Source organism: Lacerta agilis, chromosome 5 (assembly GCF_009819535.1).
Source record: "Lacerta agilis isolate rLacAgi1 chromosome 5, rLacAgi1.pri, whole genome shotgun sequence".
NCBI lineage: Eukaryota > Metazoa > Chordata > Lepidosauria > Squamata > Lacertidae > Lacerta > Lacerta agilis.
Window position 1 is genome coordinate 26,050,001 of NC_046316.1, and position 27,451 is coordinate 26,077,451.

A 27,451-nucleotide genomic window follows, 5' to 3' on the forward strand; every position below is an offset into this window, starting at 1 on the left:
AACTCAATTTTTAAGATTTATTTCCTGCATTTTTTAAAAAAAATGTTTAAACTATTTATATATGAATGAATCACTAAAGTTTCTATGCTGTGTACATAAAAATTAAAAAGCATACAGTGGACAAAATTGATTGAAACATTTGTATTCTGTTATTATAGACTGTGGTCATCTCCTATAACTCCAAACTTAATATTTGATATTTATATAATTTATATTTTTGCTGAATTGGTGTTAAATATGTGCTCTTTGTGGGGTTTCCCTTGAGATTAGTTTAGAAGCTGCAGCTAGTGCAGAATGCTGTGCCCCGGTTACTGTGTGGAATACCTGGATAGGCATGTGTTACATTGTGCTGAGGGAACCGCACTGGCTGTCAGTCAGATACTGGGCCATGTTGACGGTCTTGTTGTCTATATATATAAAATGCAAGTGTCTCTGCGTCCAGTCCGTGTGTCTCTGGGTTTTCGCAACTGAGCATGTGCCCCAGGGACACAGGGATTGGATGGAGAGAGATCGGGCCGCGAGCAGCGTCGGCAGTTCAAGCGGGGCGGTTGAATCCGAATGCCCGCGCTTCAGAAGAGAGGGGAATGCCGAGGAGGAAGGCCACGCTGCCGCTGCCGCCGCTACAAACAAGAGCCCTGAGGCCTAGCAGCCCGGGAGCGGCCCATAGCAGTTTAAATAAAAATCACCACAAATGCTATTCACCACAAATATAGCTGCACCGACCCTAATGAGCATAACTGGCGCATGTGCTCTTCGCTTAAGGTCTTTCTCACGACAACCCTGCAAGGTAGGCCGATGGGAAGACCCGAGAAGTAACTTTTCGCAAAACCAAAAAAAAGAGACGCCCCACCGCCAAACAAAATCCCTCTTTCCTTCCCTCCTCACCGCGACCTACCCCCGATGCAGGCTAGCGGCGCCTTGAAGCCGCAGCTCTCCATGGCCCGCTCGACAATCTTTTGCTCGGGGCTCTTGGCTGGCGCCGGGAAGCCCCCAAGGGACGCCGGATCCAAGGCCCTCGCCTGCCTTGGCCCGTGCTTCTCGCCCACCAAGTGCTCCAGCAAGAGGCTGTACTGCAGCGCCCCGGGGGTCACCGCAGCTTCGTCGGGCCTACTCGGGCCCGTGGAAGATGAGGCCGCCGCCATAACTGTCTGTTCCCCACCTCAGAAAACCAAGACTACGACTCCCGTCATGCCTTACACTGCAGCGCCCGGCTCTCCCAATAGAATTCATGCTGCAGAGGCTCATGGGAAATGTTGTCCGCTTGGCTGTTTTTAAACTCAACACTGCGTAAGCGCTGCCTCTAAAGCAGCTTGCCTCCACTGAAACTACGACTCCCGTCATACACTCCAGGCGCGTCGCTCTGTGGGGATGGCCTTAAGCTGCATGGGACGTGTAGTTTTCTGGGGCTGGGCGTGCTAGGAGCTGTTACATAGGAGAGAGTTTGCAAAGGAGAACCAGACGGGAGCATATTTGAGAAGGGGCAGGTAAGTGTGCTTCAGGTGAGGCAGGCCTAGGGTCCTTGAGGGATGCTGCTGAAGGGAGAAAAGAGGCACCCAAATTGTGTAAAGGGGCTCCCTGATATTGCAGAGGGAGACTGAATTATTATACCATATTATATTATATAATAAATTAATAATTACATTATTACAATGCTGTACTGAGGGTTGGGGTGGAATTATCAAGGTTGTAATTTGATTCCCAACTGGCCAAGTGTTTCAGCCATTGCACAAATAACTTATCAGGAATTTGAACAATCCCCACAACAGCCCTGTGAGGTTGGTTAGGCTGCAACTGGCTCCAAGCAGGCGCCTGCGGGGCGGGTGTGCAGCAGCTGGGTCCACGCCCTCCTCCTCCTCCTCCTTCCTCGGCGGTGTTCCCCGCTGCGCGGGTTCAGCGGTGGTCAGGGGTGCGCGATGGGGCAGCTTCCTAAGAGTCCTGTAGAAGGAGGGTGAGTGCCGCAACCTCCCTCCCTCAGGATCAGTCCTTCGAGAACTGGCTGGGCGGAAAAGCTAGAAACCCGCTGAGGCTGGAGGGCACCCCCAAATCCCACTTTCCGACCCACCCCACAACAAAAGAACAAAAATTAAAGAAACAAGTGACTTTTTAAATTTTTTGGAGCACATATGTTCTAGCGCCCGTTATTTTAACGGGTTGAAACCACTAGTTAACATATAAATAAACAACTCAGACCAGCATACCTGAAAGACTGCCTGCCCTTGTATAGGCCTGTAGGATCAATCAGATAATCTGAGGAAATTCTTGTACTGTAGTATTGTACCCTACAGAATGTCGTAGAGTAATGATATGAAAATGGGCATTTTCTGTTATTGCCCCTGCATTAAGAAATACCCTTTGCTGTAAGTGAAACAGCAACCATCGGTTGTTTCAGATGTTTTGTGAAGTCAGATATTTTTGCCCAGGCTTTCCCTGACCCATAAGAATCTCATCCTGTTTTTCTTTATATTAATTCCTAGTTTGGGGTTGCATCCAACAAAGTCATCCATGATGCTTTTATATAATTTTTGTTGTAATTATATTGTGTTTATGCTGAACACCAGTTAAAAATTGTAAAAATATTAAGTGGCATATATCTATATATCGAGAGTGAGAGAGAGAATAAATTACAATGATTTAGGATGTATTTAGACTATTGGGGACATTTCTCCCCACCTTTTGAGCACTTATATTGATTTTGTAATTAAAAACAATGCAAATCATTTGAAAACAATCAGATATCCTTGCACCTGAATAATGTCAAGGTTGCCAGGAAGCAGTATATTTCAGCCATCAAATGCCTGGGTGAATATGCAGGGTTTTAAATTCCTTCTGAATGTTAATAATGAGGAAGGGAGGTGTACCTCACCAGGGAAAGCATTTCACAAATGGGGAACTACCAAGATGGTGGGACCACCAACAGGGCCTCCCCTGCTGACTGTAAGACTTGAGATAGATGATATTGGGGGAGGTGCTCTTTTAGGTACTTGGGTCCCAAGCTATAAATGAAAAGTCTCAAGAATAGGTGACATTAGTGAAAATGGGGAAAAGTTTAATACATACAGTTTGGAAATTATCTGTAATTATCTGCTAAAGCAGGAAGATGAACCTCAGTAGTCTGTATTTGACCATCTTCTAAAAGCTTCATCCTGTTTTTCTGTCATGTGGCTTTGAGCTGTTACTATAGTTCGTCTCCAATTTCAAATTCTCATAGAATTATAGAGTTGGGAGGGACCCTGAGGGTCATGTAGTCCAACCCCTGCAATGCAGGAATCTCAACTAAAGCGTTCATGACAGATGGCCATCCTATCTCTGCTTAAACACCTCCAATGAAGGAGAGTCCACCACCTTCTGAGGGAGTCTGTTCCACTGTCGAAATTTTAAATTATAAAACTTAACACTGTAAAGAAAGTTTGGAAGATCTGTGTTTCTGTTCAATAGACCCTTGATCAATAGAACCACAAGGTCCTTTCTGCAGTCTATATCTGGCTGGCCTCTTAAATGTCATATTGGTGCCTTTATATTGCATTGAAGAAGCTACAGGGTACAATTAAGAGAGAAAACAAAGCTGCAGTTAGGATCTTTTTTAAAAGCTGAAGTGCTCAGCACTTTCCTGCTTTCAAGACATCGGTCTCATTTTCACATCGCTTTAAACCGCAGTTAAACTAAACTATGGTTTCAAGAGTAACACGCAGGATGCGGCTGCACCTTACTGAAATCATGGGCATTTTGCTTGTTTTCCACCCCTGTTGGGAGCTAAGCTATATGTCTGGCTAAGCTTACCGCTTGTTTGGAGGAAATAAATCACAGGCTCAAGTTCAGAGGTAACACTTAGCCCAGGCATAGGCAAACTCGACCCTCCAGATGTTTTGGAACTACAACTCCCATAATTTCTGGTTAACAGGACCAGTGGTCAGGGATGATGGGAATTGTAGTCCCAAAACATCTGGAGGGCCGAGTTTGCCTATGCCTGACTTAGCCAGACCATGGCCGCCTAGCTCCTGGCAGCAATAAGAGCAGTGTAGAAGAGACATGCATGCTGCATTTTCACCTTAAAACCACAGTTTAGTGTAATTGTGGTTTAAAGTGTTGTGCATATCAGAACAGTAGAGACTTGACTTTGCGTATCTACACTGTGCCATTTCATTTAGAGCTTACTCTTCTCACCTGTGTTATATCTTCATGTCACAATATTCCAGTAGTGATTGGACCAGACATCCAGAAAATTTAAATCCATGGTTGTATCTTTGGTGATGGAAGAATAATAGGTTAGAGATTTTGCTACATGAAAGTTTGAGCAATGTGTCAGAGTTCAAATAAATTGCCACAATTTACATTCTTCCCCTGGGGCTAGTTAATGCATACCTCAATTCCTAATTAGTTTTTGCCGCTTTGTTGCTTTTTATACTGGCGGAAGTGACACACTTGGTGTATTTGCACATAATGCTAAGCCATGACTTGTTTCTCCCAACCTTGGTTTGCTTCCTCTTGCCTTGTCCCTTTGAGTATCTGGGTTGGGGTGCCAAGCATTCCATGGTTGTGTTCAAGCATAATGCTAAAACCAGACATGATTTTTAAGCCAATAACAAGCCACGGCTTCATATTGTGGTTTGTTGGCTGAAAGCAAACCATGGTTAGACTGCTGGGCTGAGTCCAGACATTGAAACAAACCGTGGCTTAATGTTTTGTGCAAACCAGGCTGTTATAAACTGATATGATTTCAAGTGTTTTATTGATTGGAGTCTTTTTTCTGGGTTCCATTTGTCTTGCATGCATTGTAAGCCACTGCTCTGCAGTATTTCCTAGAGTTGCTGTCTGTCACTGCAGGCAGATGGAATCTTGTCTGCAGGATGTTCCATTTTGGAATTAACTGCCCTAATCTATACTGCCATAGAGAGAAGCTATTTCACCTTATGTCTGGATTTCACATTAGTGCAATTCATTCTATCATTTATATGTGTGTGAACCCATGCACGTTCATATTAGTTAGTTGGCTGATGTTGAAGGGACAGTCTACATCAAGTAATATTTATTCACAGAGAACTTATTCCTTATTCCAGAGCTCCTGCCAAGGGTTGAGACAGTTGCTTCAGCAATCTAAAAGAGATATTTCAAGTAAGTAGAACCCAAGCAGTTAAAACTGCTGCAGGAAGTATGCTTGCCCATGGCATTAACTTTTATAAGTGCATTCTAGACATTGGGGTATGTGGTTTTGTAAAAACGGATATTTTTAATAATTTATTTAAGGAATAGTCTTTTACATATACAAGTCAATAACATGGGAAGATTTAAGTATCTCTAGAATATTTGATCATGCAAGATCCTAAAAGTACTCCTGCATAATGACTGCTGATTCTATGCCATTATGAAACACCAATGTAGTGAGAAGGTATTTCAAGTTTGAAGTATGTTGAAATGCCATCTATTACCTGCTCATTTCATATTCAGGAGTCCCCAGTGTGTAGAAAAAGTGGAAAAGGAGATAAATTCAGGCTACAGTAGGTTCTCTCGCATGTAAATTAGCAGAATAGCAGACAATCTAAAAAGCCAATTAAAAAAAAATGCAGAAGTAGCACATGGTTCAGTCTTTCCTATACTGTACCATTTCAAACTTTAGTTGAAGGGGAGATTATATACTCTAATGATCCTCTGCATTTGATGTTTTTAATAATGAGAAAGATAGTGCTTTGAATGTGTTCAGTTATTCTGTTGTTTGTGGTTCCAAATAAAAATTCTCATTTGCTTGAAGAGGTTGAAGATGTAAGTGGATTTGTTCAACACCATGATTTGAAATAATTAAGTTACCAAGAATGATTCCTAAGAATGGAACGTACGTGTAACTTTTTGCATGAGTTTGTGAGTAACTATATGTCTCAGTTTGGCTGGTGCTTGGATGGGACACTGCTTGGGAATTTTGTAGGTAACTTTGAGTACCATGGAAGAAAGGCAGGATATAAACTTTTTTTAAAAAAAGGATGAATAACCTAATCTGCAGTCACATGTTGAAGTTTGAACGTTGTTGATATACAGTAGGGTGAAATTCAAAAATAAAAGCCTTATGTCAATACAGCTCCACAACTGTTCTACCCAGGAAGTTTGCAGAACATTGTGGTTACTGGGATAGTGCCTATTCCTGTTCTGTAGGCAGTACTGTGAATTCCAGTATACAGTGGCACCTCAGTTTACAAATTTAATCCATTCCGGAAGTCCGTTCTTAAACCGAAACCGTTCTTAAACCGAGGCGCGCTTTCCCTAGTAAGGTCTCCTGCCGCCAGTGCCCTTCCACCATTCGGATTCTTTTCTTAGACCGAGGTAAAGCTCTCAAACCGAGACACTATTTCCGGTTTTGCGGAGTTTGTAAACCGAATCGTTCTTAAACAGGACTGTTCTTAAACCGAGGTACCACTGTAATGTCATGGTGATAATAGAAATTCTTAGAGAAATTTACAAGAATGATCAATCATACCACTATTTTTATAGACATTTTATATTATGAAAATCTGCACTGGATTCATTTTAAGTATTGAGGGATGTATAATATTGAGAGACCATTTCGAGAGAACTTTGGGGGTAAATTCATTCTGATTTCATTACTGAAGATGTGAAGTTACAATTCTGGCATGCCTTCTGTAAAATTCAGTAAAAAAAAGAGTAGTAGACTTGGTAGACCTGTTTTAATACTTTTTCATTCCCAATCATAGCATCAAGCAAAAAAAAAATTGTTTTAGCAAAGCCATAAATACATAAATAAATGCACTTATAACTCATAGTTCTACTAACAGCTAAGCTACAGCTGGCTCAATCCAACATTTAAACCAATTAAAAGGTACAACCCTACAAGTAAGCAATCCACAGTGAATTATAGTTGTTGAAAAACTGTTTGTTTGTTCTCCAGTAGGCCTTAGATTTTCACTCTGTCTAGAAAGGAACATAAGTGTCTTTAAAAGTGTGACTGAGAACTGCCCCAGGTGGATTGGAAATCTTAGGTATTTGGAAACGTCAAATGTTTTAACAAAAATATTTTAAGTAGAATGATAGGTATTTGGAGGAGACGTTGAATTTAGGGGTGGCTCCTCCTCCAACAGAACCTACAACAGTTGCATGGCATGCAGAAATTTCAGTGCTATGCCTTTTTGCTGTCAAGGATGTGCAATGATTTGAAAACCTGCTCACATTGAATTTCTGCAGCTATTAAAGGTAGAGTCTGTTGGTAAAAAAAAATGGCATTGTGGAATACGACTCGGTGAGAGACTGGATCATAAGTCTTCTGGTATATTTCAGCAGTTTAAATCTGATATCTTAACATTGAATAATCGCTACGTAACTTGCTGCTAGTACAGTTGAATATGGAGCCTACTACTTTGCTAAAATGGGTTGTGAATCTATTTGTGCTGACCAGCTCTGTTTAGTACTTCAAGGTTGTGCTTTTACAAAGGAATAAATAGCATAGGAGGTTGTTTCTAAGACAAATGAGCTGGTGATGGCTTTGTTCCAGGATCATATGTAACTGCTAAAACGTGTGGGTGTAGATCACGTTTGGGAAATTGGTGAGCCACTTTGGGCCCTTAGCTGACTTCCATGTGTGGCCTGTAGTCCCACTGCCCAGCTGATTAGCACTAGAAACAGTTTAGGAGCCTACCACTGGGCATTCCCCACAGCTGTTCTCAATGGCACTTAGCTGGGTGGGAGGGGAGGTATAGGCAGCAGAAGCCCTCTTTTGACATCCTTCTGTCTCATCTGCTTCATTTCATTCACATTTGTGACATAATGTGCCTGTGAGTAGGTATCTGCATTTTATGGTCTGTAACTTCCTAAGATCCAGACTTGCATATGCTTTGCGTGCTCTTCCATTACTGGTACTGTTATCAAAGAAGAATTGAGTAAGTGTTTAAATTGAATGATACATCAAGCATTTTTTTTTATAGGCCAAAGTGCCAATGTTACATGTCCAGTCACTGAACAAGGAATGGGTTTCTGTGCTCTTTTCTCCCCTTCCTCCACTTTGTTGCAAATTCTGCCTTGTCTTTCCCCCTTTAGTGGTGGCTCAGCATTAACTGCTGTACTGACACTAACTATGGAGTTTGTTTATCCATCTCCGACTGTGGGTTTGTAACCTGGTTAGAGTTGATGCATTGGGAAGACAACACTGGTGGGTTTAGATTAGTAATAATTATTTTACTGTTTTGCCTACCAATTTAAAAGAATCTACAAGCTTTCAAAAATGTAACACAGTGCAAATCAGTTAATCCCATTAATCTAATCCATCACCTCTGCAAAATGAACACTGAATTTGGGGCACAATCCTTTTTCCTGTCTGATGCTGTACTCATGATTGGAGGAAGCTCTGTAGGACCTGGCTTTACCCTCTTCACTTTAGCACATATGTATCTCTGTGCATGAGCCATGAAGAGGAGAAGGAAATGGAGTTCTGGTGTGCCTTGAGGCAGGGATGGGTAACAACCCTCCAGATGTGGCTAACTTAGAGCGAGTGGTGAAGACACTAATAATACAAAATTCTGGTAAATAAGGGTTGGTAGCAATATGCAATCTTTAGAAGAAATCCTACACGACAGGGTCTCTGCAAACAAATAACTGGCATCAGTGCCTTAGATCCTTTCTGTTTGATCTCCAAACAACTCAACCTGTTTTTCAGGTGATACGAAGAAGTAGTGATGAAGAAAAACTGCTCTGCTTGGTTCGACAGCGTGCAGGACATCACTGCCAAAATGCCGTCATTGTGATACTTATTTTGGCTTGGGAGGGGATTCCTCATCTTCTGGCTGACACTCTATACAAGGAACTGACCCAGAGCCTCAGAAAATATGGCTGTCCAACTAGCCGAAGATGTGCACTAAATGAAGAGTGAGTGCACTCCAGAACACTGATATTTTGATGCATGAAAGTTTTCATTCTCCCACATAATTTACTTCTGTGACTCGTAATTAGTCTTTTTAAGATTTCAGATTATAGCCCTAGTACATAAAACTTGAAAAAGTGTTATTTTGTAGTTGAGTAGGATGTAGCCAACATTTAATTGCCAATTTGAGTATAGTGTGGGAGGACCAAAATGAGCTTTCTGCTCCTCCTGTTTCTATTACTGGCAAAAAAAAGAAATTACATGAAGACAGGTGTTTCCCTTCATTTTAATTTACTTGAGCCACATCTTGTTGTGCTGCTTCTGATGCTGTCAAGGAATCACAACCAAACCTATCAAGTATGATATCTTTCTCTAAATATCTTAAATTATAAACTTAGTATATCCCATTAGTAGGTCAATTGACTAGGAAATCTCTTATACACAGTAATGGAAAAGTAATATTTATACCCAAATTGGTCATTATCAAAAACTGCTGATAAACTATGACATGTGTTTTTCCATTGTTCTGTTCAGAGATGTTTGGGGTATGCATTTATAGAAGCTTGCTGCACTGCTGGCTGATTGCCACTTGTTTAATTCTTCCACAGTCGTACCTGCGCCTGTCAAGGCCTTGATCCAGAGACATGTGGAGCATCCTTCTCATTTGGCTGTTCATGGAGTATGTATTATAATGGCTGTAAGTTTGCCAGAAGCAAAGCCCCCAGGAAATTTAGACTTCTCACTGATGATCACAAACAAGTAAGTGCCCTCCTTGCCTTTCTCAAAATAATTTCTAATTTTACTTTTTAGGGACTAAAAGCAAAAAGGGTGCAGGTTTTTTTTTTGCTAATTGGATCACTTGGGCATATACATTTATAAGCATTCAAGGCAGCATGATACTTAATGTAATCTCCTCATTTCCCCTTCTCTATCCCTGCTACATAGATTCTGTGTGAAGACTGAGCACCACAACAGTGCTGTTTGTGCCAAAGCATACATTATTGGTTTACAGTACACCAAGGTCTTTCTTGACGTTTTATTTACCCTTCTGTTTGCAGTTAACTTGCTGGCTCCTTCACTGATGCCATCCTTTCATGCCTCCAATAGCCCATAACAGACTGTAGTTTATGTATGTGCCCTCCCAGATAGAAATTGAACATCCTCAAACATCTTCAAGGTGTCAGTTTAAATAAGAGTTATTTCAGCCACTGATTAGTTTTTATTTCCCATATTCCCAATTTTTTAAAAAGTTGGAATGCTTCATGAACTTCATGCTTGCATAGGGGGTATGCTGATAGTGTGTGGTTTTGGTTTATTTTAAATATTTGCAATATTTTCCTGTATCTGAGTGCCCCAGAGTGGCACACAGTAAACATTAAAAACATTCAACATTAAAAAACATTAAAACCATATTTAGCTATAAACAAACTGAAACCCATTGTAAAATACAATAATGACAGGAAAAAGTTGAAAGTACAGTGAAAACCTTCTCCTTGTGCTAGTTATTCATCTCTTCCAAAATCATGGGTCTGCAGGTGTGTTTTTGCGAGTCATCTAAATGAAAACCATGTAGGGGTATAATGCACCTCAGAGAAGAGACTGTTACAAAGTTTTGGGACTATCACAAAGAAAACCCTCCTCGGTGTCCCTGCACTGTGAATTGCCTTTGGCCACAATAGGGACTCCCGTGCAATTCTTAACGAACAAGCAGGCTGGTGTGGGATGAGGCGTTTTCATATACTTAAGTGCTGCTGAAGCAAGTGCTAAATCGTATAGTTATGTTAAGGATGAAAAAGATGGATCACTTTATAAATCTGTTTTCTGTTTCTGTCACTGTTTTTATTAGGTGTTATTTAGCTAAATACTGGATATTGATCATTTTGCAGATGACATAAATCTAGGAAGTATAGCAATGCAAAAGCAGAAGAAGATAGATTCAAAGTACAGACAGATATGGATCATTTGAGCAACTGGACGGAGTGAGATGAGGTTTAATGTAAAGAAGTATAAGATTGTTCTTTTAGGTAAGAATAGCACGTAGCATAGATTTATAAAACCAGATATCTCTGTTGGCTAGAATGCAGTCAAAGAGAAATATTGGGTAGATAGCAACATTTTTGTGTGCGGGGGTTCATGGTATTGTGCATGCATGTAAGAGCGACCAGATTTCTTTAGTCTGTTTTTTGATGTAAGAACAACAAAAACAGCAAAGAGTCTTGAAGCATTTTTTAAGATTAACACCCGTATTATGGCTTGAGCTTTCCTGGATTAGTTTTACTTCATCAGATGCCATCTTAATGCTTGTGCAACATGGGCATACCCTGGGAATCTTTGGGAGATCAGTGTGGGTGTCATGTGCACAAAGAGTGTCATCTGGGAATAATCCATGGATGCAAAGAGGAACCCCTTGGGGTATATGCGTGGTTTCCCCCATCTCACAGAAGAGAGTGAGATTGCCATCGCACTGGAACACAGTGTCATGCTGAGCGTCTTGCAAAATAAGCATGTTGCTTCAACTACTGAGCCACTACAAGACTAGCAAAACCTAAATAAAGTCACAAAAGTGTATCAGCTTGGAAAAATGCAGTTGCAATGAGCATTCTGTACTGTTCAGTTAAGACAGAGAAGGCACTCGCCGTTCATCATCATGCCTTCTCTTTTCAGTGTCCAGGCCATAGATTAATGTAGCCAGAATAGCACAACAAGGTTTTGGAGAGGTCTGCAAGTTGAGATTTGCCGAAGTATAAAAAAATTATAGGGAGGGTAAAAAACTAGGGAAGGAACTAGGGAGACTCCAGTGAGAGCTAAGCATGCTCAGTGTTCATGGATTGCTGAGTGACTGATGACAGTAGACAAAAAACTTTTTGGGGGGTGGGGAAGGAGAAAGGAAAGAATATCCACTATGTCCTCAGAGAAATGTAACAATAGTTGTTTGGTCAAACCGATGTGCTTGCCATATTAGCATAGGTCTGAGTGTATTTTCTTTAAGCAAATGTAATGTTTTAATTTAAAATAAAACGGTTTCTTATTTTGTGTGTTTGCTTTTTCACTTCTCCCCTTTCCCTTTCCCCCCCATAGACTTGGCTGTGACCAGACAGGATTAAGCTAAGTTGTTGCATTAATGGAAAGCAGCACAAGTCCCACTAGCACAACAGGACTGTCTCTTTGTCTCCTCCCTCATGCACTCCCACACCCTCCCCAAATCTGCCTGGGAGTGCTGGGCAAACCCTGATAACAGGGTGCAGGGAGAGGAGAGGGGAGATCCTTCCCTCTGGCAAGCATTTCTGCTGCAATGATTGCAACGATTGTGTTAAAGCATCACTGAAATCCACACAGAGAGTTCTCATACGTACCTCCCCTATTAACTCAGTAGGCGCCTTACATATGCTGCTGTCTCTTAACTTTAATCACTTTGGTCCCATCTTCAACATTAGGATGATGATAATAATTATGACCTACTTTACAGGACAGTTCTAAGTATTACTGAACTAATGGTCTGGTTTGCAAAGCCAGGCCATGGCTTAGAGTGAAGTCATGGGCTGCTTTGCTCTTCTCAGGTTATTTTTCTTCTGTACTGTGTTGAGCTATGTCATAGTTTGGCTTAGCGTGTTGTCAGAACCTGGGTCCATGGTTTACAAATTGTAAACCAGACAACAAATATTGGTTACAGCTTGTTATTAGTCTGGAGAGAGCTAAACAGTGAAGCTGGTTAGACAACACCCAAAGCCACACTGTGGCTTAGGTCAGTATGGTGCAGCAGCAAAATAACTAGGGAGGAATGTAGCCATGGTTTGGCATAATTTGACATGTGAACCAGTCTATTGTGTGTGAAATGCTTGGAACACACTAAAGCAGCATACAAACGCTTTCATTATTATGTAGCAGCTTTCCAAACACGGTACTTGCTTTGAAGAAGAAATATATGTTTGTATTTTAATGCCAACGTGAACTCCCTTCCAACACCTCCATTAGATCTTTCTTTTGGAAATGGAAAGTGAATTAATTTGCTGACTGCTTTTGCCTTCCTTTGAGCAACTCTCAAGAATGTTGCTATGTTCTGACATTATGATAGCAAACTTACATGTGGGTTAGTAACCAAAACCACAGGAAGCTGACTAAATAGCGTACTGAATCTACGTTTGATGTTGCTTTCACAGTTTTACTAGTCTGCTTCTCAAGCTATAAAATGATATGATGACTTCTTTCCCTGTCTAGGAAGAACATCTCGAAAACAATTTGCAAACTTTAGCCACTGATGTTGCTCCACTGTATCAGAAACTAGCCCCTGATGCTTTTCAAAACCAGGTAAAATCAAGGAAACTCCATTATCTCTATTATGACACATCATCGTTTTAATACTGGTGATGCAGAAAGAAAAGCTGCACAAGTTAGATGAAGGCCTTTCGTTACCTTAACTTGCCTAGCTGAAAGAGCAGCTAGGCTGTGATCCTATGCACACTTAACTGGGAGTATGTCTCATTAAACATTGTAGGACTTACTTCTAGAAAGAAAAGCACTGCTGGTGTTACAGCTTTCAAATTCCTGCTGCTGTGTCCCCTGTTTACTAACAGTGTCAAAAAACTAATTGTTGTATTCTTCATCCTCACTGCCGATCAGTGTATTGCATGAAGTTTGGTAGATCAATAAATCCTGATAGATGTTGTTTTAATTAGATTGTAGATCTGAGGATTTTTAGCACAATTCTCATCAAATAAGTCATGCATTTTCTTTCACATTTAGCAATGTGTAACAATGACAGTGTTGGCATGTCATGGTAAACCACTAACAAGTTAGCCGTGGTTAATGGTTTACCATGAGTGTGCAAATGGTTCTTACTGTAGTCCTCTCCTCTAGTGGGTTAGAGCAACAAACCATAATCCTTGGGAGTTATGGTTTATTCTGCTCCAATCAAACCATGTTGTGAACACAAGGTTCGTTCTTGGAGTGTGCAAGTTTTGTTTTGTTGGAGCAAAACAAACCACAACCCCCAGTTTGCAAGTAATGCTAAGCCAGGAATTGTGGTTTTTAGTTCCTGATGGCTAAAGGAAGGGGCAAAGAAGGAGTAATCTCATGCTCATGTGACCTTTGGTATTCCATGGCATGTAAATTGGGTTTATGTGTTCTCAGTCCACTTGTTCACTTCAAATGAAAAATTGTCCCTGAAGCTGGTGGTGTTTGATGAGATATAATGTTATCTCCAGATAAGATTTATTTGTATTTGTGGGAGGGGAGTTATTAATTTGTTTTTGTTTTATTATGTATTTTGTGTTTTTATTTTGTATTTTTATGTTCTTAACCTCCCTGTGATCTTCGATGAAGGGTGGTATACAAAATGAATGAATGAATGAATAATTTATTTTTTTAGGTGGAAAATGAGCACATGGGTCCTGACTGTCGACTTGGGATCAAGGATGGCCGACCCTTTTCTGGTGTCACCGCTTGCATTGATTTCTGTGCTCATGCCCATAAAGATACACACAACATGCACAATGGAAGCACTGTGGTATGCAACATTATTGGGATTCAGTTTCCCAAGTGCTTGTTCATTTACAATTTATCTACCTGTCTTCCTTAGGTTGCTACCCTGTAGCTGTGAATGCACCCTTATTTATAGACTTGCTTGTGTTCTTAATTGTTTATGCCAGGGGTAGGCAACCTAAGGCCCGTGGGTAGCATGCGGCCCAATCACCTTCTCAATCTGGCCTGTGGATGGTCCGGGAATCAGCATGTTTTTACATGAGTAGAATGTGTCCTTTTATTTAAAATCCATCTCTGGGTTATTTGTGGGGTCTGCCTGGTGTTTTTACATGAGTAGAATGTGTGCTTTTATTTAAAATGCATCTCTGAGTTATTTGTGGGGCATCGGAATTTGTTCATATTTTTTTTCAAAATATAGTACGGCCCACCACATGGTCTGAGGGACAGTGGACCGGCCCATGGCTGAAAAAGGTTGCTGACCCCTGGTTTATGCTCTTCTTTACATTCTTGCAAAGTTTATCCAAAAAAGTCACATTTATAAAATAAAATAAAAAGCAATTCAGAATTGCAACAAATGCAAGACAAAACAAATAATCGACTTCCTGCCCTAAGTAGACCTCTAGTTCTTGGGTATGTTGCAATCCCCTTTATAAGTGATTTGCAAGGGGCGTTTCAAGTTGCCATGGTTGAAAGTTAAAAGTTTTTATGGATTGATAGAGGTAAGGGAACCAAATCATTGTATGTGCAGAACAACTTCTGCAAGTACAACAAACCTTCTCTCCCCTGTGCTGCCCAAAATCTGCTCAGGGGGTTCCCCACTTGTGAAAGTCATTAGATAGAAGAACTTTTTAAAGGTGAAAAGCAGCTGAGTAGATATGTGAAGGATTGTGCTCTTAGTGTTTCTAAAATTGTGCAATGTTATTCAAACCATGACATGTGGCTTGATGTTTGAAGGAGAGGTGAATTTCCTTATTTTTCACACAAGCACCCCAAGTAGGATATTATTCTGCATGGTAAAACATAAATATCACCTTTGCTAAAGTTGCTTCACTAACAAATAAGTGATTATTTATTATATCTCCCCCCCCCCTTTTTCTGCTAGGTTTGTACATTAACAAAAGAAGATAACCGTATGGTTGGGGTGATACCCAATGATGAGCAGCTGCATGTGCTGCCCCTTTACAAAATCTCACAAACAGATGAATTTGGCACAGAGGAGGGTCTGGAAGCCAAGATAAAAGCTGGGGCAATCCAGGTGCTTACTGCTTTCCCACGAGAAGTAAGAATGCTAGCAGAGCCACGTAGAGCAACGAAAAAGAAGAAAGCAGACTCAAAGAAGCAAACCTTAGCAGAGAAGAAGCTGTCTACTCCTGCAAAGGGAAAAAACAGAGTGCAGGAAAATACCAATAAAGCTTCAAAAAGTTTAGGTAGGTACAATAAACTTTGTTTCAAAAGTTACCTGATACTGGCAGAAATCTGCTTATCAAAGGTAGGGCTGACTCTCAGAATCTGAAATCAACAGTCAAGCTCTCAGTGTGTCTAATAAGATAGGTATTGAGGGTGGGATAAAGCAAAACGTTAGAGCAATCAGAAACTCTAGAGTACATTTAAATAAACGGACTCAATCATGGCAAGTTGGAGGTGCTGTGTGGGTAAATTGTTCTCAGATCCAGGAATTAGGCAGATGACCTGTTCTGGGTGGAGGAACAGGTGTCTAAAGGAATAGGTGTGCAGCTTGAGCAGTTCTTCTCGATGGCTTCGAGAAGTGGCTTCGGTGGTGAGGAGTGCCTGTGCCCAGCTATGGCTTGTTTGCCAGCCATGGATGTTCCTGGATCAGCGACAGCCTGACATCAGTAATTCGTATTCTGACAATCTCACAATTTGAAAGTTGCAACACCCTCTGCATGGGCTACCTTTGAAGATGGTCCAAAAGCCACAGCTGGTGCAGAATGCAGCTGGTAGATTGTTAAGTGGGGCACCAAGATAGGATCACATGTAATTGATCCTTAAAGCACTGCCCAGCTTGCCGGTGAGCTCCTGGGCCTAATTCAAGGCACTGGTACTGACATACAAAACCCTGAATGGCTTTGAGGCCCCGTATTTAAAGTTCTCCCAATACCTTGCAGACACATGATTTGAGACAGTTGAGGGAGGCCATGCTCACTGTCATGCCAACAGTATGGCATCTTGTGAGGTAACACAAGGCAGGGCCTTCTCGATACTGCAATTGTGTATTTCCCTGCCTGGAAAAGTGTGTCTGACACCTGCATTGGCAACTTTAGGTGTCAACCAAAGACACCTTCATCTGAACTTTGGGGACACAAATGGAATTTGGAGTCCAATAGTTTCAGTATCACCTGTTGCGCTACATTCTTTTTTTTAGTATTAAAATGTAGTTTTAGAAGTTTTGTTTTTTGTGGTGGTTGTATTTTAAAATTTTGTGAATCACCTTGGGACTCCTACAGGAGAAAGATTTATATTAATATTTTTATTTCTATTTCTGTATTGGTAAGTTGCTGAAGGCACTCAGCAGAAGGTTGACTCAGGTAATTTCTTATCTTGAAAAAGTACTGCATTTAGGTGGGGTAGAGCTACTAATAGTAAATTTTCACATGATATTTAGAGAATGTATACCTGTTGTGCATGTGAGCTGTGTCTGCTGGAGTTTGCAAGCCACTTCATCAACTGAAATTTTAAAATTTCAGCCACTTCAGTAGGAAGTTCTTTTTAGTACATTTTGGATTCCCATATCCAACCAGTCTTCACATTTTCCCCACCCCTCCCAAAGACACACATGTGCTATTTCCAACTCAGCGCTGACTGCTAAAACTCTTGCCCAGGATATAGCTGCCTCTTCTCTGCTGGAAACAATAAGACTCCATTGAAGGGAAATTCATATTCTCACAATTATGTTTGCTTTTTTTATTGACCAGCTACAGAAAAATATAAAGCTTTATATTTTAAACATTTTGTTTTTTTCTCCTTAGGGAGCAAAGCTAATTCATTGCAACCTGGGACAAAAATGGAGAGTGGTGATCCCCTTTCTACAATAAAACACAATTCAGACACTACTAAAAATTGCTCTGTACTAAAGCAATATGCTCCTTCCTCCCCTTTAAAGCTGGATAGTTTACATTCTTGCTCTCCATTAACTCACAAAGCTGGTGGTATAATGCCAGTGAGTAATAATCAACAAGATTTTTCAACTCCCTACGGGTATTTGCAATGCAGTAGTAACAAACCTCATGTGACACCCAAAGGTAAGATCTTTGATGTGTCCATCAGCGATCATACTGGAATTTTGCTGGATGAGAAGAGGAATGGGGTGCCCCCATTTCTTCAAGACCTTACTGTTTCAGAATCCACAGCCTACAGAGAGACTTTGCCCCACACACTTGAACAAGGAGTAGTCAGCAAGCAAAATTGTGAAATAAAGTTAGAAAACTCTCCTGCCTCACAGTTGGCTAGCTCTTGTGATTCCTCAGTGCCGTTAAATTCTCCAGAAGATGTAGTCAGAAATGAAATTGGTTCTTCCCAGGAGTGTCCAATGCAAAAAGGTGGTTTCAAGAACCCAAATTGTGATTCTGCCACTGCGGATAAACACCCAGGTTGCGAGCTCTTAAAGCGCACAGAGTCTGAAGAAAAAGCAGAGGAAATGTGGTCCGACAGTGAGCATAATTTTTTGGATAATGACATAGGTGGGGTAGCTGTAGCACCATCACACGGCTCCATCTTAATTGAATGTGCACGCCGTGAGCTACACGCCACGACTCCGATTAAAAAGCCGAACCGGAATCATCCCACACGGATATCGTTAGTCTTTTACCAACACAAAAACTTAAATGAGCCAAAACACGGGATAGCGCTGTGGGAGGCAAAGATGGCCGAGAGAGCAAAGGAGAAAGCAGAAAAATCAAGCACTGAAAATACCAATGTACAACCCAGTGACAGGAATGTGCACCAGGCCAGTGCCACCAGAGAGATTTTCTATGAAGACAATGAATTCAACCAAATTCCATCACGCCGAGCATTAACAGTAACTCATGATAACATCATAACGGTGTCTACTTATGCCCTCACTCGAGTTGCCGGGCCATATAACCATTGGGCATAAGTTTTTATAGCAACTGTACAACCTTGCCTTGGGAGCAGTGTTACACAATAATCCCTAAAGGTGCTGTTAAAGAACAAAGTCTTGTATGGTTTACTCTTTGTTCATCTCAACCATTTTGAAGGCTGAGGTAAAAAAATAATGATTTTTTTCCTTAAACTGTGACTTTATATATTTTAACATCTGGTGATTTTCAAGCACATTTTAAGCAAAAAAAATGTATAGTTAAATGATTTTGGCTAGGTTATTAATCCTGATTGAATTATTCAGTTTATTACCTTTTGGAATTTATACTTTGGTGCTTTGAATTGTCTGTTTACTACAAATGGGCTTTTTATAAAGATTTTAACATACTTCAACTTTTATGATGTAAAATCAATTTAGACAGTATTAGCTATACACAGCTCTTGGTGCTCAATCACAAGAAATAGTTAAAGATAAGCTGATTTTTTTTCCCTTCGTGGTGCCATTGCTCCAACAGCTTCCAGTCGTTGCTGTGAAGCCCAAGTTAAGGATAACAAACCAATGATGATTTATCTTTGTACAGATCTTTCGTGTCTGTATAGGTTTGTGTGTGGACGTGTATGGTCCACACACATCCACACACAAACAGTATCACTAGTGATGGTTGGAGGTTGTAACCTGTAAATATATATATTTAAAAGCACTTTCTATTTTTAAAGTTAACTTGAAATAGTATAAGGATCACATTTGTCTAAGGTTTCTACATTCTCTACCAAGAAATCGTTATTTTTCTTACTGTGTAGAGTTCCATACTGCTACAACAACAGTACACATATACACATATACTAAGAATATTTGGTTTTTAGACTCTCCCCCACCCCCATCTTTTTCCCTTGAAATTTTTGGTTTGTTTCAGTTAATAAAACAGAAAGTTCAGATTTGCAAATATGAGCTTAAGGAGCATTTTGTCCATACCTGTATTACTACGGTGTTTAGTTGTCAGAATTGATTTGCTGTAGTTTGTTTCAGCAATAAGTGCATGTGTGTCTTTCATGCAGAGCATTGCAAGCTACACATGACAACCATATGTTCCTAGAGTCTTGGGGGTAGAACTGTTAATTGCATCAGCAACTGCCCTCCTAAAGTTGCCTTATTAACATTCTGGAAAGTAGGACTCAAAGTATTTACAAGAGAAATTTGCAGTATCGGCTGTTTTATAGTATATTTGAGTTCATTAAATCTTCCAGAATGTTCACCAGCTGTTAGCTGTCAACACATGAAGGGTTTTTATAAACACGCAGTCCAACCCAGTGTGTGATTACTGAGAACTTAAGTCTACTTTGTCATTGGGTTTTTCTCCAGGTAGGAAATTGTAGGATCACGGGCTCATTCTAATTTCCACACAGAAGTTGCACAAAAGAGGGACCCATAGCCTGCCAAAAGTCGCACGTTCAATCCCTGGCATCTCCAGCCAAAAACAAGGTCTCAGGTAGGCAGAAGTCTGTATTGTGCTATGTCTCCATTTTGAGGCCCAGCTGCATTATAACTTTTGTTGAGATGCAATTGCAGCGACACAAAGCAGAAATATGATCTTGCCTCAACCAAATACAAAACTAGAGAAAAGTGCACAGAAATAATTTTAAATCTGAGTTAACTTGATGTGTAAACTAAAACAAAACATTATTGATAGTCAACAGATAGTAGATAACACTGATAAATCTGAGAACATTGTGTGGGGAGAAAGGAAGGTATCCAAGACCTAAATGTGTGACAGTCTCAAAAAGTTTTCCTTCTGTGAGAAATTATACAAAATATAAAAGCTAAGCCACACCAGCAGAATGTAAAAAAACCCCAAGCTAGTTCTGGTTGTCACAACTCAAACAGCAGCTGTAAGAGGGCAACACTTCCAAGTTTTTGAGTTAAGGAAAAAGGTGATAAAGAAGACGATATGATAGAGGCGCATATAAATTCACACCTCTGTCGTGCCCCCTCCCCTCTTATACACAGTGCATAGTTAAATTATGGGATCTGATGTCATAAGATGTAATGATGGCCACCAGCTTGGATGGCTTTAAAACAGGGGTCCCCAAACTAAGGCCCGGAGGCCGGATGCGGCCCAATCGCCTTCTAAATGCGGCCCGCGGACGGTCAGGGAATCAGCGTGTTTTTACATGAGTAGAATGTGTCCTTTTATTTAAAATGCATCTTTGGGTTATTTGTGGGGCCTGCCTAGTGTTTTTACATGAGTAGAATGTGTGCTTTTATTTAAAATGCACCTCTGGGTTATTTGTGGGGCATAGGAATTCGTTCATATTTTTTTGCAAAATATAGTCCGGCCCCCCACAAGGTCTGAGGGACTGTGGAAAAAGTTTGCTGACCCCTGCTTTAAAAGGAGATTGGACAAGTTCACGGTGCATAAGGCTCTCAGTAGCTGCTAGGCTTGATGGCTGTGTACTCCCTTTGCTGCCAGAGGAAGGATGTCTCTGAATTCTGTTACTGGGGAGTACAAGTGGGGAGAGTGTTTTTGAACTCAACCCTGCTTGGGGGCATCTGGCTGATCACTGTGAGAACAGGATGCTGGACTAGACAGCGGCGGAGCTTCATACTCCGGCACGGGCGGGGGGGCAGAGAATACTGGGGGCGTGGCAAATCGCCCGCAGGGGTGTGGTGCACACCCTGGGGACGTGGCATGCTGCCTACAGGGGCATGGTGCCGAGCACGGGCAGGGGGGGCAGCTGCAATGGCACCCCACCGGGATCATGCTGCTGGGGGCAGTGCACTCCCCCCGCATTCCTCTTCCTCTGCCACTGCACTAGATAGACCTTTGGTCTAACCCAGCAGGGCTCTTCTTAAATTATTGCATTGTTTGTGTTACCAGTTGTTCAGGAGGAGCCATCGTGATAACATGCATGGATGCCAGCTGATTCTATCCATGTATTGAAAATATTAGTAAAAAATAGAATAATCACATATAGAAACTGTTCTGTATACACCACATTTAAATTGGTTCTCATGCGCTATAGGGCAGCGGTGGCTAACCACCACCACCCCAGTTCAAGGGTCTGATTCAGTCCACCATGCAAGCTTTTGTTGACTCTTAAGATCCCACCTATTTTGGCAGCAGGAAAAGAAAAGACTGAAGTGCCTAGGAGGTGGACTGTCAGCCTATGTGTGCATGCACACACGTGCATTTATGCATGCAAGCAAGTATGGGGGTGACACTCGTGGCTGGCTTGTGGATTCAAAGGGATGGCTGAAGTGAATGTAGCCCTTGATCAAAAACTTTAAATTAAATTAAATTCAGCCACCCTGCTAAAGTGTATATAATACCCAAATAAGGTCCAGAAAAGTAAATCCAAATACACTGCCAGGCAAACACGTAACAAATCCCTTCCCAATTGGGCTGGAACTCCCTAGATAGGACAGTTTTCATGTGTATGCATGTGGTTCCTCCTTAGCAACAACCGGTACCACAAACATTGCAAGAATTCAAACCCTTTAGTTTCTGGTTTTATAACAGTCTGCTGGTATGGCTTTGGTTTTTATATTGTTGTACAATGTCCTGCTAAAAAATCTTCTGAAGTTAAAATGCACTTTGGTCTTTAACGCATGAACACATACTTACTCTCACTCTCACTCAATATTGTTACATTATGAGGTTATCAGTGCTATCTACAGTCTTTTGACTTGATAAGTTTTTTGGTTTAGGTTGCATATTTAGTTCAAACTACACATTAGGTCTGTACACTCCCCCCCCCTTTCACTTTCTTATTCCTCCAGCACAAATGCAGTGTGACAAATAAAGTCTGCTTCATATGCTCTCTTAAGGCCATGTACGTTCCCAAACATTACAGATGCAGGTACAATTTCAGCCACATACAGGAACTGTGGACGCTAGGTCCTACAGGGCAACTTCCCATTTGTAAAGCTTATGCCAGAGCTTACCGATTTCATCCTTGAAGCATGGTTGCTGAACTGATTGGTTTGCTTAAGAGCCTTGAATAGGCATAAACCTGCCACAAAGCTTTCACGTTAGAAGCAATCTTGGCAAATATCTGAAATCTCTTAGATAGTAATGGCCCACACTGCTCTTCTTCTAGTAGCTCTGACAAGAAGCAAAGCTGGGGGGGACGGGACTTCACATTTCTAGCAGCTAGTTTCAGATTTTTAGGTGAACAGATTTTTAGCCCTGGAAGAAGGACATTCAGATTCCTAGGCAGCAGCATCTAATTTCTGGTGACTAGATGCCAGGGATTTCATTAACTCTGTTGGGAATGCCCAGACAAAGAGGTTACTAACAGATCAAATAGATGGGTGCCACAGGGCACTGAATGTTCTCAGAACAACTGATGGGTGCAGTACTGATGAAGGAATGCAGATGGGACTGATCACACCTACTTGAATAGTAGACCTATGTAAAAACAGGTTACAGCCCATACATAGATTGTGTGAATTGGGCCTTAGAAATGATTTACCTTTTCATGACAATGCATCGTAAATTAAAGATTAGGTGTGGTAGACACTCCAGATCTGGAACACTATAGTATCCAACTCCTTTTCTCTATCCCCCCTTTCTTTCAGTTCAATTGACTAATCCAACCACAATCAAAATAGCAGCCTTGATAAGGATCATGCTTATCAAGGATCAGCAGTTTACATTTTAGAGATGGGGAATTTTTTTGTTATTGACCTGTCAGCTCAATTCAGTGGGCTCTGAATTATCATGTTTTGTATGAGCAATGGTTGCAGGCCATAAGGGTAAGCTTTTGGGTTACACTTGTGATTCTCCATCGTGTACATAAATTCCACAGGTCTAACCAGAGCTTGAAGTTTTACTGATAACATACTTGATATTGTAGTGGTGCTGTAAAAAAAAAAGTCTAGATCCTCTAGACATGGTGCTTTTGTTTTTTTAAAAAATGTCTGCCATGGTTGTGTGTTCAATCAAAATGTTTTTGGTTTGGAAAAAATTACATATATGTGAATTCTTCAGTTTACCCTTAGTTGCCTATGATTCTGGTCGTACAGAAATGTAAACGTGAAATTCATCCCAATTATATCACTGCAGCTACTTTTTAAAATGTTAGATGTGTATGCCAATCCAGGGATTAAAGAGCATTGGAAGAGAACTGAAAGTCCCTCTCCTGCACTCATGGGGCTCCTCCATTTCTCCATCTTCCAGATTATCATCACTCTCAATAGTACAGAGAACTTGTTAGGCAAAGTGGGGAGCAAGAACAGGGTGTTTGAACAACATCTGACTCCTGCTTCTTACACACACACCCGGCCTAATGTGATTGGTGTTATATTAGTGATTAAAACTCTTGTCAAGTTACCCAGATCTGGTACAGGAGCACTATGTATAAAATTGGTGCTAGATGCAGGGGTCACTTTCTCCTCTGCCTGGGTTAACAACTGGTTTCCTTAAAATCAGTGGTAATTTATTAAACAGCAAGTCTCATTAATTTCTGTGGGCCCCAAGTAAGCCGAACTTGTTCAGAGTTGTGGCTTTAATCTATGATCCTGCAAACCCTGGAGGGGTTTTATGAACATCTCTGAGACTGTGCCAGCATGATTGCATTTTAGATTATACCCCCATACCTACCACTCAACAATGTTGGTCACATGGCAATGCCATTCAGACCATTTCCCCAATCTTTATGCCCATTGAATCAGCTGGAATTATAACATTCTTATAAAGTGTATAAGAAGAGCAAGATTTTCAACCCAGTATTTCTATTTTTAAAGCAAACAAACTTTGTAAAAAGAAAAAAAACACCCATATGCTGCATTTTTGTTAGTTCAAAGATTATGATTAGTTCAAACAGAAGATATGTAGGGATTGTAAATAATCTAAAGTCAATATTATACCATCATTTTGTACCAGCAGTTTTCTGCTTCTTGAATATCTATAAACATTAAATTGTTATGGTATTTTTGTGTGCCTTAGATTTGCATTTTGAAATCTGTATATTTTTTGTGAGCCTAAAAGTTATTAAAAATAACAGCTGTTTATACAGTAAATAGGGTTGTGAATTCCTCCAGCTACTCATCTGTGCAAGGCTGGGTTGTTTTTTTTAGTATTGCTGTCTATATAATCTTTCTGCAAAAAGAGGTCTTTCCTGAAAGAGTTACCAGCTGCTTATATAGGGAACTTTAATGTCACTCTGCCACAGTTTTACTCAGTTCAGAAATTTAAAGAAAACCCAGCTTACGATGATACTATAGCAAGACTTATCTTTGTTCTTGAAAATTTTGCTGTGTAAAATTAGCAGTGTACACATTACTACAAATGCAACAATGATGAATTAATTTCCCTGTGATTCTTGATAAACACAGTACCACACACATGCTTTATGTAAAGTTAGATGGTTTAACTAATAAACATCACCAAAAGCTTAAGATCAGGATAAAAGGTAAAGGTAAAGGACCCCTGACAGTTAAGTCCAGTCGCGAACAACTCTGGGGTTGCGGTGCTCATCTTGCTTTACTGTCTGAGGGAGCCGATGTTTGTCCGCAGACAGTTTTTCCGGGTCATGTGGCCAGCATAACTAAGCCGCTTCTGGTGAAACCAGAGCAGCACACGGAAACGCCGTTTACCTTCCTGCCGGAGCGGTACCTGTTTATCTACTTGCACTTTGACATGCTTTCAAACTGCTAGGTTGGCAGGAGCTGGGACCAAGCAACGGGAGCTCACCCCATCGTGGGGATTTGAACCACCAACCTTCCGATCGGCAAGCCCTAGGCTCAGTGGTTTTAGACCACTGTGCCACCCGCGTCCCTAAGATCAGGATAGACACGTCCAATTAGGATATCTTTTAACATCTCTATGGTGAACTGCAGAGTTTTGACATGGCTACTAGTAGAAAATGTATTGTTCTATTTGAAGAAGAAAGCAGGTCTTTAAATGACAATGCTAAATAGGAAAACCATATGTATTTAAAATGTAATTTATCAACCTGATGCTAAATCCATTACTTGGAAGTCCCACTGATTTTAATTAGTCCTGTTAATTTCATTGGGCTGTCCTTCCATATAATGAGTTTAAGATGGAAGTGCATGATCCTTTTTAGCAGCTAATAAAACATGGTTAGATTCATCAGGTTACCAAAACATTTAAAATATATTATTGAAATTAAGAAATAAAAGTGTTTAATCTGATTTCAGTGGTATATTTTAATTGTTTTTGAATAAATTTATGAAATACTCTTGCTTATTACTGTTACACATAGAATAGCCAGCTACATTTTTATAATATCTGATTTAACTGCAGTTTTAATAGCGGATGGTATCAACCATGCATGCAGTGTGCGAATTGGCAACTACTTACTGTATATACAGCTGTGTGCTATTTATTGTAGCATTTCAGAATATTTATCATTTTTACATAGAAATTGATGTAATTTTGTGAATGAGCTTATAGCTACAAAGGTTTGTAATACTATTGTCTTGTAATAGTGATTCTTCGGGGCTGTAACAAGCAGCAAAATCTTCAGACTGCTGTAGCAACACAAATCCCTTTTTAAAGCAGTTTAGTCTAAGATTCTCCCTGTTGCTTTCATTGGTGACCTTCCACGCTAGCTATTTCAGGAGCCTAGAGACAAGGAAATGAAAGGAATGGTAAAAGATGCATGTTTTCCTTGATTTGCTATAACTCCTATTGATCAAATTATCAGTGGCTTTGGCTCTGCAAAGTGCTTGAGATATATAGATCACATTTTGGTCCTGTAAATTGTGCTATTTTGTTCTATTAAATTCCTAGCTCATTCAACTGATTTCTCAGAAAAAAATGTTATTGGCAGTAAAGTGGGGTTTGTACATGGTGTGTAGTTGGCTGATTTGTTAATATGGGGAGGGTCTCAGGTGCATAAAGTCTGTGTGTTCTCCTTTACTAGTTCAGACTAGGAAGCTTAGAGCCTAACTTTACCATGCTCTACAAAAACTCTGCTTGTATTATCAAGTCTCTCCATTGAATTTTTTTGCTTTTACTGCTATCTTGCTTAAGTTTCCACAAACTGTTCTTGCTACCTTGGTGCACCCTTAAACTTCCTACTTGAAAGCATCCCTGCATAAGCAACAATCTGAATTAAAAACAAGATGCTATCTAGGACAAGATTTCTTGAAACATGAAATTCAGGACTTGCGGTTGGGTCACCTATATGTGTAAAAAAAGAGACCCACTTTCCCACATAATCATTCTTCTTTGATTTGCTACAGACAGTTACTATGAAAAGTGTTCTGTGTTCCTGGAATGTTGAAGGTCAGTACTTACAGATCTTCTTAGCCTCTTCCCCTGAGGAAGCAGCTAACAAGGATCTTAACAGAAGCACTATATGGTGACTGATGATCCTTCAAAATCGGGCAACTGTTGGTGGTTTTCACTACCTGCTGTTACTTTGTGGTGTCTGGTTTTTTTTTTTTACAAATTATACTGAGCTTGCGCTTGCAAAAATTAGTGTTTAAATCCCTTGAAAGTTAATGGGGTTAAGTTGCTCATGAAATTGACTTCAGTGGGATTTATGTGCAATAATCATTCCCTCGATTAGAGCCTATATATGTTAACTTTTCTGTATCTGAGTGGCTCCTTGAATACCCCCGTTTTTCTGTGTTACCCTCTGTATAGATCAGTACATAAATCTGTGTCTTAGCATAATATTGTAATAGCAGTCACCTCTATATTTTTAATGATTAAGGTAAAGGTAAAGGGACCCCTGACCATTAGGTCCAGTCATGGCCGACTCTGGGGTTGCAGCGCTCATCTCGCATTACTGGCCGAGGGAGCCGGTGTACAGCTTCCGGGTCATGTGGCCAGCATGACTAAGCTGCTTCTGGTGAACCAGAGCAGCACACGGAAATGCCGTTTACCTTCCCGCCGGAGCGGTACCTATTTATCTACTTGCACTTTTATGTGCTTTTGAACTGCTAGGTGGGCAGGAGCTGGGACCTAGTAACAGGAGCTCACCCCGTCACGGGGATTCAAACCGCCAACCTTCTGATCAGCAAGCCCTAGGCTCTGGTTTAACCCACAGCGCCACCCGCATCCCTTT

General features: G+C 40.7%; 1 protein-coding gene across 1 annotated transcript in view; it reads left to right on the forward strand.

Moving 5' to 3' along the window:
- Positions 1-19,127, forward strand: part of TET1 (tet methylcytosine dioxygenase 1) — a 67,038-nt gene extending 47,911 nt beyond the window's left edge. The window contains exons 7-12 of the mRNA XM_033148983.1: positions 8,648-8,856; positions 9,460-9,610; positions 13,067-13,156; positions 14,217-14,354; positions 15,432-15,756; positions 17,317-19,127. Of these exons, the coding sequence (XP_033004874.1) occupies positions 8,648-8,856; positions 9,460-9,610; positions 13,067-13,156; positions 14,217-14,354; positions 15,432-15,756; positions 17,317-18,443 (2,040 nt within the window). The 3' untranslated portion in view covers positions 18,444-19,127. The remainder of the gene's footprint in view (positions 1-8,647; positions 8,857-9,459; positions 9,611-13,066; positions 13,157-14,216; positions 14,355-15,431; positions 15,757-17,316) is intronic.
- The last annotated feature ends 8,324 nt before the right edge of the window (positions 19,128-27,451 follow it).